The sequence below is a fragment of the Thunnus maccoyii genome, chromosome 10 (genome assembly GCF_910596095.1).
Source record: "Thunnus maccoyii chromosome 10, fThuMac1.1, whole genome shotgun sequence".
In the NCBI taxonomy this organism is placed as follows: domain Eukaryota; kingdom Metazoa; phylum Chordata; class Actinopteri; order Scombriformes; family Scombridae; genus Thunnus; species Thunnus maccoyii.
In genome coordinates, this window is record NC_056542.1 from 246,673 (window position 1) to 265,000 (window position 18,328).

General features: G+C 44.8%; 1 protein-coding gene across 1 annotated transcript in view; it reads left to right on the plus strand.

Moving 5' to 3' along the window:
• Window positions 1-240: 240 nt before the first annotated feature.
• The window catches only part of mtx1a (metaxin 1a), a 52,328-nt gene continuing 34,240 nt past the window's right edge, over window positions 241-18,328 (plus strand). Inside the window, exons 1-3 of the mRNA XM_042425246.1 lie at window positions 241-369; window positions 16,406-16,475; window positions 16,601-16,680. Of these exons, the coding sequence (XP_042281180.1) occupies window positions 289-369; window positions 16,406-16,475; window positions 16,601-16,680 (231 nt within the window). The 5' untranslated portion in view covers window positions 241-288. The remainder of the gene's footprint in view (window positions 370-16,405; window positions 16,476-16,600; window positions 16,681-18,328) is intronic.

Sequence of the window (18,328 nt, forward strand, 5' to 3'; positions counted from 1 at the left end):
CAGACTTTTGAAGTCACATTTTCTGATGTTTTAAAAATTAATCAGTTAATTGATTAACCAAGTAAATAACTGACAGATGAATTTATAATGAAAGTAATAACTAAATTGATATGTAACGTTGTGTATCTGTATAATGTTGTGTTGATAAACGTCATCTCATTGTCTGTTTGAGATCACGTGACTCTGAAAATTAGGAATTTTATTTTAGAAAAAGTCCATTTTGTTTTGGTAAGCAGCGGAAACGGTTGGAGCTGCACTTCCGGTGTCAGAGGTCACCGCCGTTGAAAGATGGCGGCGCCGGACGAGCTGTTCTGCTGGGAAGGAGACTCCGGTCTACCGTCCGTCAGCACCGACTGCCTGGTGGTTCTGGTGAGTCTCCGGTTCACACTCACAGACCCGGTTAAACCCGGTCAAACCCGGGTTTAATCCGGGTTTAACTCGGATTAAACTTGGGTTACACCTCCTGTTAACGGCTGCTAGCTGCTAGCATGCTAACCGAGTACTCGTTAGCACTAACGTTACTCGTTGCCTTCGCCGGTTGGTTGGGTTAGGCATGAGGACTGAGACGGGTCCGGGTCTGGTCAGGTCTGGTCAGGTCCGAGTCTGGTCAGGGTCAGGGTCTGGTCAGGGTCAGGTCTGGTCAGGTCCGAGTCTGGTCAGGTCATGGTCTTGTCAGGGTCTGGTCAGGTCTTGTCAGGGTCAGGGTCTGGTTAGGTCATGGTCTTGTCAGGGTCTGGTCAGGTCTGGTCAGGTCCGAGTCTGGTCAGGTCATGGTCTTGTCAGGGTCTGGTCAGGTCTTGTCAGGGTCAGGGTCTGGTTAGGTCATGGTCTTGTCAGGTTCGTGTATTTCCTTTTGACGGGTCCGGTCAGTCTTGTTATGCAGTGAGATATAAAATAACAGTGAATAACTTTGTTTATTAAACCTGTTAAACTCAGTTGGATTTAATGTGAAGATCATATCAGCGTTCATGTGAAGGGAAACAGCAGAGCTGCACATCAGAACCATTAACAACCGTTCAGAAACACACTTTGAAATGAGCTACAGGGTCGGGAATTTCAGTTCATCTCCGTGGAAACGCTGCATGTCGTCAGTCCGAGCGCATTTTATCCCCTCGCAGCCCGGCGCCCTGCAGACTCGACGTGATGACGATGAACATGTCACAGTACAGACTGACATCTGCGAGGGCTCAGGACACAAGTCTGAGAACGAGGAACCATGTGAGGAGAGAGGAAACAAGGAGCCGTGCGAGGAGAGAGGAAACAAGGAACCGTGCGAGGAGAGAGGAAACAAGGAACCGTGCAGGAGAGAGGAAACAAGGAAACAAGGAACCGTGTGAGGAGAGAGGAAACAAGAAACCATGCGAGGAGAGAGGAAACAAGGAAACAAGGAACCGTGTGAGGAGAGAGGAAACAAGAAACCATGCGAGGAGAGAGGAAACAAGGAACCGTGCAGGAGAGAGGAAACAAGGAGCCGTGCGAGGAGAGAGGAAACAAGGAGCCGTGCGAGGAGAGAGGAAACAAGGAACCGTGCGAGGAGAGAGGAAACAAGGAACCGTGCAGGAGAGAGGAAACAAGGAAACAAGGAACCGTGTGAGGAGAGAGGAAACAAGAAACCATGCGAGGAGAGAGGAAACAAGGAAACAAGGAACCGTGTGAGGAGAGAGGAAACAAGAAACCATGCGAGGAGAGAGGAAACAAGGAACCATATTAGGAGAGAGGAAACAAGGAACCGTGCGAGGAGGGAGGAAATAAGGAACCATGTGAGGAGAGAGGAAACAAGGAATCGTGTGAGGAGAGAGGAAACAAGGAAACAAGGAATCGTGTGAGGAGAGAGGAAATAAGGAACCATGTGAGGAGAGAGGAAACAAGGAAACAAGGAACCGTGCGAGGAGAGAGGAAACAAAGAACCGTGCGAGGAGAGAGGAAACAAGGAAACAAGAAACCGTGCGAGGAGAGAGGAAACCAGGAACCGTGCGAGGAGAGAGGAAACAAGGAAACAAGAAACCGTGCGAGGAGAGAGGAAACAAGGAAACAAAGAACCGTGCGAGGAGAGAGGAAACAAGGAACCGTGCGAGGAGAGAGGAAACCAGGAACCGTGCGAGGAGAGAGGAAACCAGGAACCGTGCGAGGAGAGAGGAAACCAGGAACCGTGCGAGGAGAGAGGAAACAAGAAACCGTGCGAGGAGAGAGGAAACAAGGAAACAAAGAACCGTGCGAGGAGAGAGGAAACAAGGAAACAAAGAACCGTGCGAGGAGAGAGGAAACAAGGAAACAAAGAACCGTGCGAGGAGAGAGGAAACAAGGAACCGTGCGAGGAGAGAGGAAACAAGGAACCGTGCGAGGAGAGAGGAAACAAGGAACCGTGCGAGGAGAGAGGAAACCAGGAACCGTGCGAGGAGAGAAGAAACAAGGACAATTAATTGTTAGTTTCTATGACAGTAAACTGAACATCTTTGAGTTGTGGACAAAAGAAGACATTTGAGGACGTCATGTTGGACTTCGGGAAACACTGATCACCATTTTTCACCATTTTTTTAGACCAAAAAACAAATAATTTAATCCAGAAAATGACGGTTGGTTGCAGCTCTTAATATAATAGTTTGTAAAATAACGACTTCACTAACTGCAGAAACATGTAATTACATACAATAACGTGTAGTTACGTACAGTATGCGTGTAGTTACATACAGACTGCGTGTAGTTACGTACAGACTGCGTGTAGTTACGTACAGTATGCGTGTAGTTACATACAGTATGCGTGTAGTTACGTACAGTATGCGTGTAGTTACATACAGTATGCGTGTAGTTACGTACAGTATGCGTGTAGTTACGTACAGTATGCGTGTAGTTACATACAGTATGCGTGTAGTTACGTACAGTATGCGTGTAGTTATATACAGTATGCGTGTAGTTACGTACAGTATGCGTGTAGTTACATACAGACTGCGTGTAGTTACGTACAGTATGCGTGTAGTTACGTACAGTATGCGTGTAGTTACATACAGTATGCGTGTAGTTACATACAGTATGCGTGTAGTTACGTACAGTATGCGTGTAGTTACGTACAGTATGCGTGTAGGTGGGACTCAGCTGTGGCCTTTATTCCAGTGTGTTGGGTGTAATTCATGGTTGAACCAGCAGATGGCAGCGTTTGACATATCTGAGTCTAAACTGAACATCTTTGACTTTTGACAGACGTCCTCACAGTCTGGGACATTAATATTGATATTCTTCATATTTGATCAATAATGGAATAATGGTGAGTTGCAGCTCTAATCCATAAAAGTCTAGTCCAGTGTAAATGTGCTCTGTATGGATCAGGACCACGACATCATATCATTTTTAATAAATGACCAATTCCAAAACTGATATTGATTAGCAAGAACACAACAACAAGTCAATAAATGAACATCTGTGAACATCTGCAGCCATCTAAGACCTGTTTTCTCAAAGCATTCATCTGGAGCTGCAATGATTAGGTCATTAATCAATTAGCTGATAGACAGAAAATTAATCTACAAATATTTCAATAATTGATTAATTGTTAAAATCATTTCAAAGTTAAAATAGTGAATCCAGGTTCTTAAATATGAGAATTTGTTGCTTTTTCGTGGTTTTACATGACAGTAAATGAGATATTTTGGGGCTGTTTAAAGACCTCGTCTCGTGCTCCAGGATGTTGTTTCACAGTTTTATGATGATTTATAGATAAAAAGGTTAATTGATTTAATCAAGACAATAAGAGGGCAAAGTAATTAATAATTAAAATAGGTGTTAGTTGCAGCCGAAAACAGTGAACTGGCCCTTTAAGTAGAGCTGTTGGTGGTGCTGCGGTGGCTCGTGGTGTCCCATAATGCCGAGTTTCCATGACTGATGGTCCTGAGTGTGTGCTGACAGCCATCCTGCCTGCAGACCGTGCTGAGGGCTGCACTGCTCCTCTGGGTGACTGGACCCGATTACAACATGCTTGTGTTGGACTGTGATGTGAGCACGCAGCAGCAGTGCAGTCTGGGTAATGACGGCTTTCCTCTGCAGCGGTTGGAAAACACGAAGCGTTTCCCAACCGCCAGAAGATCTGAATCTGCTGACCAGACCAGGATCCAGACAAGTCAGGGTCAGGACGGCGACGCTCACCAGCGTTTTACTGAAGCTCTGACTGAATCTCATCAGGTTGATCTTTCAGCGGGGGCTGCAGCTAACGATTATTTTCATTATTGATTCATCTGTCCATTATTTTCTCCATTAATTGATGAGTCGTTTGGTCCATCAAATGTCAGAAAATGGTGAAAAATGTGGATCACTGTTTCAACGCAAGACAACGCACTGGCCCTTTAACACGTTACATACTGGTCCTTTAACATGTTACTCACTGGCCCTTTAACACGTAACACACTGGCCCTTTAACACGTTACACACTGGTCCTTTAACACGTTACTCACTGGTCCTTTAACATGTGACACACTGGTCGTTTTAACATGTAACGCACTGGTCCATTGACACGTTACGCACTGGTCCTTTGACACGTTACGCACTGGCCCTTTAGCACGTTACACACTGGCTCTTTAACACGTTACTCACTGGTCCTTTAACACGTTACGTACTGGTCCTTTAACACGTTACGTACTGGTCCTTTAACACGTTACGCACTGGTCCTTTAACACGTAACACACTGGCCCTTTGACACGTTACTCACTGGTCCTTTAACACGTTACGTACTGGTCCTTTAACACGTAACACACTGGCCCTTTAACACGTTACACACTGGCCCTTTAACACGTTACTCACTGGTCCTTTAACACGTAACACACTGGCCCTTTAACACGTTACACACTGGCCCTTTAACACGTTACTCACTGGTCCTTTAACACGTTACGCACTGGCCCTTTAACACGTTACGCACTGGCCCTTTAACACGTTACACACTGGTCCTTTAACACGTTACTCACTGGTCCTTTAACATGTGACACACTGGTCCATTGACACGTTACGCACTGGTCCTTTAACACGTTACGTACTGGCTCTTTAACACGTTACGCACTGGTCCTTTAACACGTTACACACTGGCTCTTTAACACGTTACTCACTGGTCCTTTCACACGTTACGTACTGGCCCTTTAACACGTTACGCACTGGCCCTTTAACATGTTACACACTGGTCCTTTAACACGTTACGCACTGGTCCTTTAACACGTTACACACTGGCTCTTTAACACGTTACTCACTGACCCTTTAACACGTTACGCACTGGTCCTTTAACACGTTACGCACTGGCCCTTTAACATGTTACACACTGGTCCTTTAACACGTTACTCACTGGTCCTTTAACATGTGACACACTGGTCGTTTTAACATGTAACGCACTGGTCCATTGACACGTTACGCACTGGTCCTTTAACACGTTACGTACTGGCCCTTTGACACGTTACGCACTGGCCCTTTAACATGTTACGCACTGGTCCTTTAACACGTTACTCACTGGCCCTTTAACACGTTACGCACTGGCCCTTTAACACGTTACTCACTGGCACTTTAACACCTTACACACTGGCCCTTTAACACGTTACTCACTGGCCCTTTAACACGTTACGCACTGGTCCTTTAACACGTTACTCACTGGCCCTTTAACACCTTACACACTGGCCCTTTAACACGTTACTCACTGGCCCTTTAACACGTTACGCACTGGTCCTTTAACACGTTACTCACTGGCACTTTAACACCTTACACACTGGCCCTTTAACACGTTACTCACTGGCCCTTTAACACGTTACTCACTGGCCCTTTAACACGTTACTCACTGGCCCTTTAACACGTTACACACTGGTCCTTTAACACGTTACTCACTGGTCCTTTAACATGTGACACACTGGTCGTTTTAACATGTAACGCACTGGTCCATTGACACGTTACGCACTGGTCCTTTAACACGTTACGTACTGGCCCTTTGACACGTTACGCACTGGCCCTTTAACACGTTACGCACTGGCCCTTTAACACGTTACGCACTGGTCCTTTAACACGTTACTCACTGGTCCTTTAACACGTTACGCACTGGCACTTTAACACCTTACACACTGGCCCTTTAACACGTTACACACTGGCCCTTTAACACGTTACACACTGGCCCTTTAACACCTTACACACTGGCCCTTTAACACGTTACTCACTGGTCCTTTAACATGTGACACACTGGTTGTTTTAACATGTAATGCACTGGTCCATTGACACGTTACGCACTGGTCCTTTAACACGTTACTCACTGGTCCTTTAACACGTTACTCACTGGTCCTTTAACACGTTACGTACTGGCCCTTCAACACGTTACGCACTGGCCCTTTAACACGTTACACACTGGCCCTTTAACACGTTACTCACTGGCCCTTTAACACGTTACGTACTGGCCCTTTAACACGTAACACACTGGTCCTTTAACACGTTACACACTGGCCCTTTAACACGTTACGTACTGGCCCTTTAACACGTTACTCACTGGTCCTTTAACACGTTACTCACTGGTCCTTTAACACGTTACGTACTGGTCCTTTAACACGTTACGTACTGGTCCTTTGACACGTTACTCACTGGTCCTTTAACACGTTACGTACTGGTCCTTTAACACGTTACTCACTGGTCCTTTAACACGTTACGTACTGGTCCTTTGACACGTAACACACTGGCCCTTTAACATGTTACTCACTGGTCCTTTAACACGTTACGTACTGGTCCTTTAACACGTTACTCACTGGTCCTTTAACACGTTATGTACTGGTCCTTTGACACATTACTCACTGGCCCTTTAACACGTTACGTACTGGTCCTTTGACATGTAACACACTGGCCCTTTAACATGTTACTCACTGGTCCTTTAACACGTTACGTACTGGTCCTTTAACATGTTACTCACTGGTCCTTTAACACGTTATGTACTGGTCCTTTGACACGTTACTCACTGGCCCTTTAACACGTTACGCACTGGTCCTTTTGGTCCTTTAACATGTTACTCACTGGCCCTTTAACACGTTACTCACTGGCACTTTAACACCTTACACACTGGCCCTTTAACACGTTACTCACTGGCCCTTTAACACGTTACGCACTGGTCCTTTAACACGTTACTCACTGGCACTTTAACACCTTACACACTGGCCCTTTAACACGTTACTCACTGGCCCTTTAACACGTTACTCACTGGCCCTTTAACACGTTACTCACTGGCCCTTTAACACGTTACACACTGGTCCTTTAACACGTTACTCACTGGTCCTTTAACATGTGACACACTGGTCGTTTTAACATGTAACGCACTGGTCCATTGACACGTTACGCACTGGTCCTTTAACACGTTACGTACTGGCCCTTTGACACGTTACGCACTGGCCCTTTAACACGTTACGCACTGGCCCTTTAACACGTTACGCACTGGTCCTTTAACACGTTACGCACTGGCACTTTAACACCTTACACACTGGCCCTTTAACACGTTACACACTGGCCCTTTAACACGTTACACACTGGCCCTTTAACACCTTACACACTGGCCCTTTAACACGTTACTCACTGGTCCTTTAACATGTGACACACTGGTTGTTTTAACATGTAATGCACTGGTCCATTGACACGTTACGCACTGGTCCTTTAACACGTTACGTACTGGCCCTTTGACACGTTACGCACTGGCCCTTTAACACGTTACACACTGGCCCTTTAACACGTTACTCACTGGCCCTTTAACACGTTACGTACTGGCCCTTTAACACGTAACACACTGGTCCTTTAACACGTTACACACTGGCCCTTTAACACGTTACGTACTGGCCCTTTAACACGTTACTCACTGGTCCTTTAACACGTTACTCACTGGTCCTTTAACACGTTACGTACTGGTCCTTTAACACGTTACGTACTGGTCCTTTGACACGTTACTCACTGGTCCTTTAACACGTTACGTACTGGTCCTTTAACACGTTACTCACTGGTCCTTTAACACGTTACGTACTGGTCCTTTGACACGTAACACACTGGCCCTTTAACATGTTACTCACTGGTCCTTTAACACGTTACGTACTGGTCCTTTAACACGTTACTCACTGGTCCTTTAACACGTTATGTACTGGTCCTTTGACACATTACTCACTGGCCCTTTAACACGTTACGTACTGGTCCTTTGACATGTAACACACTGGCCCTTTAACATGTTACTCACTGGTCCTTTAACACGTTACGTACTGGTCCTTTAACATGTTACTCACTGGTCCTTTAACACGTTATGTACTGGTCCTTTGACACGTTACTCACTGGCCCTTTAACACGTTACGCACTGGTCCTTTTGGTCCTTTAACATGTTACTCACTGGCCCTTTAACACGTTACTCACTGGCACTTTAACACCTTACCCACTGGCCCTTTAACACGTTACGCACTGGTCCTTTAACACGTTACTCACTGGCCCTTTAACACCTTACACACTGGCCCTTTAACACGTTACTCACTGGTCCTTTAACACGTTACTCACTGGCCCTTTAACACGTTACTCACTGGCCCTTTAACACCTTACACACTGGCCCTTTAACACCTTACACACTGGCCCTTTAACACGTTACATACTGGCCCTTTAACACGTAAAACACTGGCCCTTTAACACGTTACACACTGGCCCTTTAACACGTAACACACTGGCCCTTTAACACCTTACACACTGGCCCTTTAACACGTTACGCACTGGCCCTTTAACACGTTACGCACTGGTCCTTTAACACGTTACTCACTGGCCCTTTAACACGTTACACACTGGCCCTTTAACACGTTACTCACTGGTCCTTTAACACGTTACTCACTGGCCCTTTAACACGTTACGCACTGGCCCTTTAACACGTTACGCACTGGCCCTTTAACACGTTACGCACTGGTCCTTTAACACGTTACTCACTGGCCCTTTAACACGTTACACACTGGTCCTTTAACACGTTACTCACTGGCCCTTTAACACGTTACACACTGGCCCTTTAACACGTTACTCACTGGTCCTTTAACACGTTACTCACTGGTCCTTTAACACGTTACACACTGGCCCTTTAACACGTTACTCACTGGCCCTTCAACACGTAACGCACTGGCCCTTTAACACGTAACGCACTGGCCCTTTAACACGTTACGCACTGGTCCTTTAACACGTTACTCACTGGCACTTTAACACGTAACACACTGGCCCTTTAACACGTTACTCACTGGCCCTTTAACACGTTACGCACTGGCCCTTTAACACGTTACTCACTGGCACTTTAACACCTTACACACTGGCCCTTTAACACCTTACACACTGGCCCTTTAACACGTTACGCACTGGTCCTTTAACACGTTACTCACTGGCCCTTTAACACGTTACACACTAGCCCTTTAACACCTTACACACTGGCCCTTTAACACCTTACACACTGGCCCTTTAACACGTTACGCACTGGTCCTTTAACACGTTACACACTGGCCCTTTAACACGTTACATACTGGCCCTTTAACACGTTACACACTGGTCCTTTAACACGTAACACACTGGTCCTTTAACATGTAACACACTGGCCCTTTAACACGTTACACACTGGCCCTTTAACACGTTACACACTGGCCCTTTAACACGTTACACACTGGCCCTTTAACACGTTACACACTGGCCCTTTAACACGTTACGCACTGGCCCTTTAACACGTTACTCACTGGCCCTTTAACACGTTACGCACTGGCCCTTTAACACGTTACTCACTGGCCCTTTAACACGTTACACACTGGTCCTTTAACATGTTACGCACTGGCCCTTTAACACGTTACTCACTGGCCCTTTAACACGTTACACACTGGCCCTTTAACACGTTACACACTGGCCCTTTAACACGTTACACACTGGCCCTTTAACACGTTACGCACTGACCCTTTAACACGTTACACACTGGCCCTTTAACACGTTACACACTGACCCTTTAACACGTTACACACTGGCCCTTTAACACGTTACGTACTGGCCCTTTAACACGTAACATACTGGTCCTTTAACACGTTACACACTGGTCCTTTAACACATTACGCACTGGCCCTTTAACACGTTACGCACTGGTCCTTTAACACGTAACACACTGGTCCTTTAACACGTAACACACTGGCCCTTTAACACGTTACGCACTGGTCCTTTAACACATTACGCACTGGCCCTTTAACACGTTACGCACTGGTCCTTTAACACGTAACACACTGGTCCTTTAACACGTTACGCACTGGTCCTTTAACACGTTACGTACTGGTCCTTTAACACGTTACGTACTGGTCCTTTAACACGTTACGCACTGGTCCTTTAACACGTTACGTACTGGTCCTTTAACACGTTACGTACTGGTCCTTTAACACGTTACGTACTGGTCCTTTAACACGTTACTCACTGGTCCTTTAACACGTTACGTACTGGTCCTTTAACACGTTACGTACTGGTCCTTTAACACGTTACTCACTGGTCCTTTAACACGTTACGTACTGGTCCTTTAACACGTAACATACTGGTCCTTTAACACGTTACGTACTGGTCCTTTAACACGTAACACACTGGCCCTTTAACACGTTACGCACTGGTCCTTTAACACGTTACGCACTGGCCCTTTAACACGTTACGCACTGGTCCTTTAACACGTAACGCACTGGTCCTTTAACACGTTACGCACTGGTCCTTTAACACGTTACGTACTGGTCCTTTAACACGTTACGTACTGGTCCTTTAACACGTTACGCACTGGTCCTTTAACACGTTACGTACTGGTCCTTTAACACGTTACGTACTGGTCCTTTAACACGTTACGTACTGGTCCTTTAACACGTTACTCACTGGTCCTTTAACACGTTACGTACTGGTCCTTTAACACCTTACACACTGGTCCTTTAACACGTTACGCACTGGTCCTTTAACATGTTACGTACTGGTCCTTTAAAGCTCACAGTGATGCCTTCAGTTCAGATATTCTGTTGATTCTTCAGATTCTCACATTAGAAAAGCTGAAAAGAGAATTTTGTGGATTTTTTCTTGTAAAATGACATCAGCGAAATGATCAATCGATTATCAAAGTATTAAAACAGTTTCAGATTAATTTTTGGTGGATCGACTGATCGTTGCAGCTCTTCAGTGTTGTGAATAGAATTTGTCAGAAATCAGCTGAAGGTTGATTTAGTTATTGATCGAGTGATTGGCCAGTTGTCAGAAATTGAATCAGCAACTATTCTGATAATCAATTGATCGCTTCATAACTGTCTTTAGGGCTAAAGATTCATTTCATTATTGATTATTCTGCAAATCATTTTCTTGTTTGTTTTGTCTATAAAATGTCAGAAAATAGTGAAATATGACGGTTTTGTTTATCAGACGTCTTCAGTCTGTAATAAAATAGTTGCTGATTAATTCTCGACTAATCAATTAATCGACTAATCGTTGCAACTTTAGACTCGACAAGTTTAGGAGAAAAAGTGAAAAATAAAAATAGACATGAAGTAAGAAATTCATCAAAGATAAATCTGCTTCTGTTTTTCCTCTAAATTGATTAGTTATCAAACTGATCAGCAGTCTGAACAGTTACAGCGACTGATGTGTTCAATATGAATCACTTTCATTTGGCTTCAGTGGAAACAGTAAAGAGCTCCAGCTGTGTTTAACACGTTGCTCAGTTATGTAACGAGTCCAGACTCCAGCTGTGAGCGTCTCAGTAAATAACTCAGTTTAACAGCTGACGTCCGGCTGCAGACACAAACCGCAACATTTACAGGAAACATCCTCAGACAGCAGCTCATCCATCATGACCTCATCATGATGGATGCTCTCCTGCCTCCTGCTCTCCTATTGGACGACGTTTGAATAACGTTGAAGTTTCTCTACGTCAAATGTGTCTTGTTTCAGATCTAAAGAGGCTCCCATGAGGCTTTGACAGTGTGGCAGTTGCTAAGACTCATGGGAGCTGTAGTTGTTGTAGTGTTGTAGTGTTAAAGGGCCAGTGTGTAACGTGTTAAAGGGCCAGTTCGTAACGTGTTAAAGGGCCAGTGCGTAACGTGTTAAAGGACCAGTGCGTTACGTGTTAAAGGGCCAGTGCGTAACGTGTTAAAGGACCAGTGCGTTACGTGTTAAAGGGCCAGTGCGTAACGTTTTAAAGGACCAGTGCGTTACGTGTTAAAGGGCCAGTGCGTAACGTTTTAAAGGGCCAGTGCGTAACGTGTTAAAGGATCAGTGCGTAACGTGTTAAAGGATCAGTGCGTAACGTGTTAAAGGGCCAGTGTGTTACGTGTTAAAGGGCCAGTGCGTAACGTGTCAAAGGGCCAGTGTGTAACGTGTTAAAGGATCAGTGCGTAACGTGTTAAAGGATCAGTGCGTAACGTGTTAAAGGGCCAGTGCGTAACGTGTCAAAGGGCCAGTGTGTAACGTGTTAAAGGATCAGTGCGTTACGTGTTAAAGGGCCAGTACGTAACGTGTTAAAGGACCAGTGTGTAACGTGTTAAAGGATCAGTGCGTTACATGTTAAAGGGCCAGTGCGTAACGTGTTAAAGGGCCAGTACGTAACGTGTTAAAGGATCAGTGCGTAACGTGTTAAAGGGCCAGTGCGTAACGTGTTAAAGGGCCAGTACGTAACGTGTTAAAGGATCAGTGCGTAACGTGTTAAAGGATCAGTGCGTAACGTGTTAAAGGGCCAGTGCGTAACGTGTTAAAGGGCCAGTACGTAACGTGTTAAAGGATCAGTGCGTAACGTGTTAAAGGATCAGTGCGTAACGTGTTAAAGGGCCAGTGCGTAACGTGTCAAAGGGCCAGTGTGTAACGTGTTAAAGGATCAGTGCGTTACGTGTTAAAGGATCAGTGCGTAACGTGTTAAAGGGCCAGTACGTAACGTGTTAAAGGACCAGTGTGTAACGTGTTAAAGGATCAGTGCGTTACATGTTAAAGGGCCAGTGCGTAACGTGTTAAAGGGCCAGTACGTAACGTGTTAAAGGGCCAGTGCGTAACGTTTTAAAGGGCCAGTACGTAACGTGTTAAAGGGCCAGTACGTAACGTGTTAAAGGACCAGTGCGTAACGTGTTAAAGGGCCAGTGCGTAACGTGTTAAAGGACCAGTGCGTAACGTGTTAAAGGGCCAGTACGTAACGTGTTAAAGGGCCAGTGCGTAACGTGTTAAAGGGCCAGTACATAACGTGTTAAAGGGCCAGTACGTAACGTGTTAAAGGACCAGTGCGTAACGTGTTAAAGGGCCAGTGCGTAACGTGTTAAAGGGCCAGTGCGTAACGTGTTAAAGGGCCAGTGTGTAACGTGTTAAAGGATCAGTGCGTTACATGTTAAAGGGCCAGTGCGTAACGTGTTAAAGGGCCAGTACGTAACGTGTTAAAGGGCCAGTACGTAACGTGTTAAAGGGCCAGTGCGTAATGTTTTAAAGGGCCAGTGCGTAACGTGTTAAAGGGCCAGTGCGTAACGTGTTAAAGGGCCAGTGCGTAACGTGTTAAAGGGCCAGTGTGTAACGTGTTAAAGGGCCAGTGCGTAACGTGTTAAAGGGCCAGTGCGTAACGTTTTAAAGGGCCAGTGCGTAACGTGTTAAAGGATCAGTGCGTAACGTTTTAAAGGGCCAGTGCGTAACGTGTTAAAGGGCCAGTGCGTTACATGTTAAAGGGCCAGTGCGTAACGTTTTAAAGGGCCAGTGCGTAACGTGTTAAAGGGCCAGTGCGTAACGTGTTAAAGGGCCAGTGCGTAACGTGTTAAAGGGCCAGTGCGTAACGTTTTAAAGGGCCAGTGCGTAACGTGTTAAAGGATCAGTGCGTAACGTTTTAAAGGGCCAGTGCGTAACGTGTTAAAGGGCCAGTGTGTAACGTGTTAAAGGGCCAGTGCGTAATGTGTTAAAGGGCCAGTGCGTAACGTGTTAAAGGGCCAGTGCGTAACGTGTTAAAGGGCCAGTGTGTAACGTGTTAAAGGGCCAGTGTGTAACGTGTTAAAGGGCCAGTGCGTAACGTGTTAAAGGGCCAGTGCGTAACGTGTTAAAGGGCCAGTGCGTAACGTGTTAAAGGGCCAGTGCGTAACGTGTTAAAGGACCAGTGCGTAATGTGTTAAAGGACCAGTGTGTAATGTGTTAAAGGACCAGTACGTAACGTGTTAAAGGGCCAGTGCGTAACGTGTTAAAGGGCCAGTGCGTAACGTGTTAAAGGACCAGTGTAGAATAATCATTTTACTCATTTTTTGAATAAAAGATGCCAGATATTCTTAAATGTGAGGATTTGAAGCTTTTATGTGTCGTACATGATCATAAACTGAATATCTTTGGATTCTTTGACTTTTGATGAGACAAAACGAGACGTTTGAAGACGCCATCTTGGGCTTTAAAAAATTATAACATTTTATAGACAAAATGATTAATGAAGAAATTAATCTGCAGACGAATCAAAACTGGAAATATTTGTTAGTTGTAGCTCTTTTCAAGTCTTTCATCAGGTGTGTTTCCGTCTCCTGTTTTCATTCACATTGTGATCTGAGTCGAAATGTTGGAAATTAAAAAACACCAACGGAAGCCATTACCCAGCATGCCGCGGTGCCTCCACGCTGCAGGAGAGCTGCTGAAGAAGCTGCCTCACGCTCGACTGCACATTTAACTTCTTCTTCTTCTTCTTCTGCTTCAGTGCAGATTCTTCTTCTTGTTTTCTGCTCAGACTGCATTCAGGTCTCGGCTTCTTCTTCCTTCGTTTTCACTTTGGTTCAGTGAAAACCTGAAAAATCCTCCAGATTGAATGAAGTTTGGTGCAGATATTCCTGCTCCACAGAGGACGGACCGCAACACAGTTCACCTTTTTATTCTAGCAACACTTTTAATGTGCAAATAGAAGAAGAACTGAATCTGATCTGATGTAATTCCTGCTCTCAGAGGATGAAGTCTTCAGATTTAATGACCTTTTCTTCCTCTAGCGCCACCCGCAGGACAAACTTCACATGTTTTAGCCCAATAAGGATAAAAAATCCAGATGTGGTCAACGGGAAGCAAAGCAAGAAAACACCAAAACATTCACGTTTTCAGTTTGCACATAAAGAATAAAGTGGACACAGAAAATTAAAATAAATGTCTTCAGAAGGAGTTTCCTGCTGTCTGGAAGTAACAGCAGCTCAAATGTGATGATGAGGAGACTGTAACCTTCCTCACATCAATACATGAAACAAACAGAAACTTCATGTTTCCATCGTTTTGAGGTTTTAATGACGTCGTCTCGTTGTGTCTCTTCTTCTTCTGCGACGGTTTATCTGCTGCAGCAGTGGATGAAACTAACGTCACTGCGTTTTATATTCAACATTTTATGGAAATGTTGTTAAAATTTTGAGGCATTTGGATGAAAGTTGACTGTTAAAGTGTCCTGGAGTCATTATAGGGCTGCAACTATTGATTCATGTATCAATCCTTCTCATGATTAGTGATTTAGTCTATTAAACGTTGTAAAACAGTCGGTGTGCGTCCCAGTTTCCAGAGTCTGAAGTGACGTCATTAAACGTCTCGTTTTGTTGGAGCAACAGTCCACAAAGCTTCAGCTTCATGAAACAGCAGAGAGAGAGGCTTTTATTGATAACTATCTGCAGTTTCTCAGGGTGAATTAATGGTTTGTTGTCAGTGAGTCGTGTTGGATCTGCTGGATTCTGTGTTGCTGTGAAGTTTCCGTGTGTGCGCCGTGTGTGTGCTGCTCGCTCGGTTGGCAGCGCTGGACTCTGTCTCTGTGGAACAAACGCTGACATCACGGCTGCAGATTTATGAGGAAATTCTTCCTCATTTTTCCTGGTTGTAAAAGTTGAACGAGGCTCTCGACTCAGAAAGAAGCTTTTATTCTTTATTTCCAGAAGAACTGAGTCATCTCGAACGTTACTGTCTGACTCCTGTTTCTGCTGCACATTCTCATCATACACGCTTATATTTTCATCTTTATACTGTCATCAGTGCGTCAGTGTGAGAAATGGATCCACTGCTTTAAACAAGAGTGATGCTCTAGTAGGCATCAGGTTCACTTTTACAGGAACCGTTTCGTCCTCTAAAGCGACGCGTTTCTACATGTCAACAGCCGTCAGCGCCGCCTGCAGGTTGCACTCATCCAACACTTCAGTTCATGACAGGAAACTGCAGTTCTGGAGTTCATTAAACCCTCTATGACGTGTGTATATATATATATATATATATCTATATATATCTGTATATATATATATATATATATAATAACATATAAACAGCTAATAGAGAGGGAATATTGGACAAAAACACGACTCCACATGAACGATAATTTTGCAGCTGTTTGTTAACAAGTTCAACATGACGAGTCAGTGATTTGTTTGTTTGTTTGTTTGTTTGTTTGTTTGTATCTGAGCTGATGTTTGCTCCTGTCGTCTGTCTGCAGGCCTACGCTCAGTTTGCTGGAGCTCCTCTCAAACTTCGGAAGATCTCAAACCCCTGGAGGAGTCCCAGCGGTGAGACGCCACACACGACCATCATCATCATCATCATCATCATCATCATCATCATCATCATAAGGACACAAAGCAGTTGTGTGTCATGTGATCAGCTGTTTCATGTGTTTTTTTCTGCTTCACAGGTTCACTTCCTGCTCTGAGGACCAATCAGAAGGAAACTCTGTCCAGACCCTCTGACATCATCATTCACCTGAGGAAACAGGTAAACGCCTGCTTCCCAGCATGCCTCAGGGCAGAGCTGCAGCGATTAATCAATTAGTTGCCAAATATTTTGATAATCAATGAGCGGGTTTGAGACGTGTGACTGCAGCTCGTTAAATGTGAATATTTCTGGTTTCTGACACTAAACTGATCATCTTTCACTTTGATGACGTCGTCTTTATCAAACATTGATCCACATTTTTCACCATTTTCTGACATTTTATGGACCAAACAACTAATCAATGAATCCAGAACAGACTCGTCAGCGCTGCCACACCGCTCTGCTGCTCCTACAGTAGAGGCAATTAATCAATTCATATTTAGTTATTTCTAATCACATAAATCTGATTAATTTATGGATTGAAATGATTAAATATTATTGATTTGCTGATTTTTATTTTAATCTTCCTGCTGATACTTTTTAAAAGGTTCAATCTGTTGTAATAATATTTATAAAACATTTAATAAACAAATAGATTAAATAAGAAAGTTTGATCATAATTCAAAGCAACAAATCAGACGAAGCAGCGACAGTTTCCTCATTTCCTGCTCCGAACATCTGACGAAGACTAAACACACAGGTGTGTGTGTGTGAGTGAGTGTGAATGAGTGTGTGTGAGAGTGTGAGTGAGTGTGTGTGAGTGTGTGTGTGTGAGTGTGAGTGTGTGTGAGTGAGTGTGTGTGAGAGTGTGTGAGTGTGTGTGAGTGTGTGTGAGTGAGTGTGTGTGAGTGTGTGTGTGAGTGTGAGTGAGTGTGAGTGTGAGTGTGTGTGAGTGTGAGTGAGAGTGTGAGTGAGTGTGTGTGAGTGTGTGTGTGTGAGTGTGAGTGTGTGTGTGTGAGTGTGTGTGAGTGTGTGTGAGTGTGTGTGAGTGTGTGTGAGTGAGTGTGTGTGAGTGTGTGTGTGTGAGTGTGAGTGAGTGTGTGTGTGAGTGTGAGTGTGCGAGTGAGTGTGTGTGTGAGTGTGAGTGAGTGTGTATGTGAGTGTCTGTGAGTGTGTGTGTGTGAGTGAGTGTGTGTGAGTGTGAGTGAGTGTGTGTGTGAGTGAGTGTGTGAGTGTGAGTGAGTGTGTGTGAGTGTGTGTGTGAGTGTGAGTGAGTGTGAATGAGTGTGTGTGAGAGTGTGTGAGTGTGTGTGAGTGTGTGTGAGTGAGTGTGTGTGAGTGTGTGTGTGAGTGTGAGTGAGTGTGAGTGTGTGTGAGTGTGAGTGAGAGTGTGAGTGAGTGTGTGTGAGTGTGTGTGTGTGAGTGTGAGTGTGTGTGTGTGAGTGTGTGTGAGTGTGTGTGAGTGTGTGTGAGTGAGTGTGTGTGAGTGTGTGTGTGTGAGTGTGAGTGAGTGTGTGTGTGAGTGTGAGTGTGCGAGTGAGTGTGTGTGTGAGTGTGAGTGAGTGTGTATGTGAGTGTCTGTGAGTGTGTGTGTGTGAGTGAGTGTGTGTGAGTGTGAGTGAGTGTGTGTGTGAGTGAGTGTGTGAGTGTGAGTGAGTGTGTGTGAGTGAGTGTGTGTGTGAGTGAGTGTCTGAGTGTGAGTGAATGTGAGTGTGTGTGTGAGTGTGAGTGAATGTGAGTGTGTGTGTGAGTGTGAGTGAATGTGAGTGTGTGTGTGAGTGTGAGTGTGCGAGTGAGTGTGTGTGTGTGTGAGTGTGAGTGAATGTGT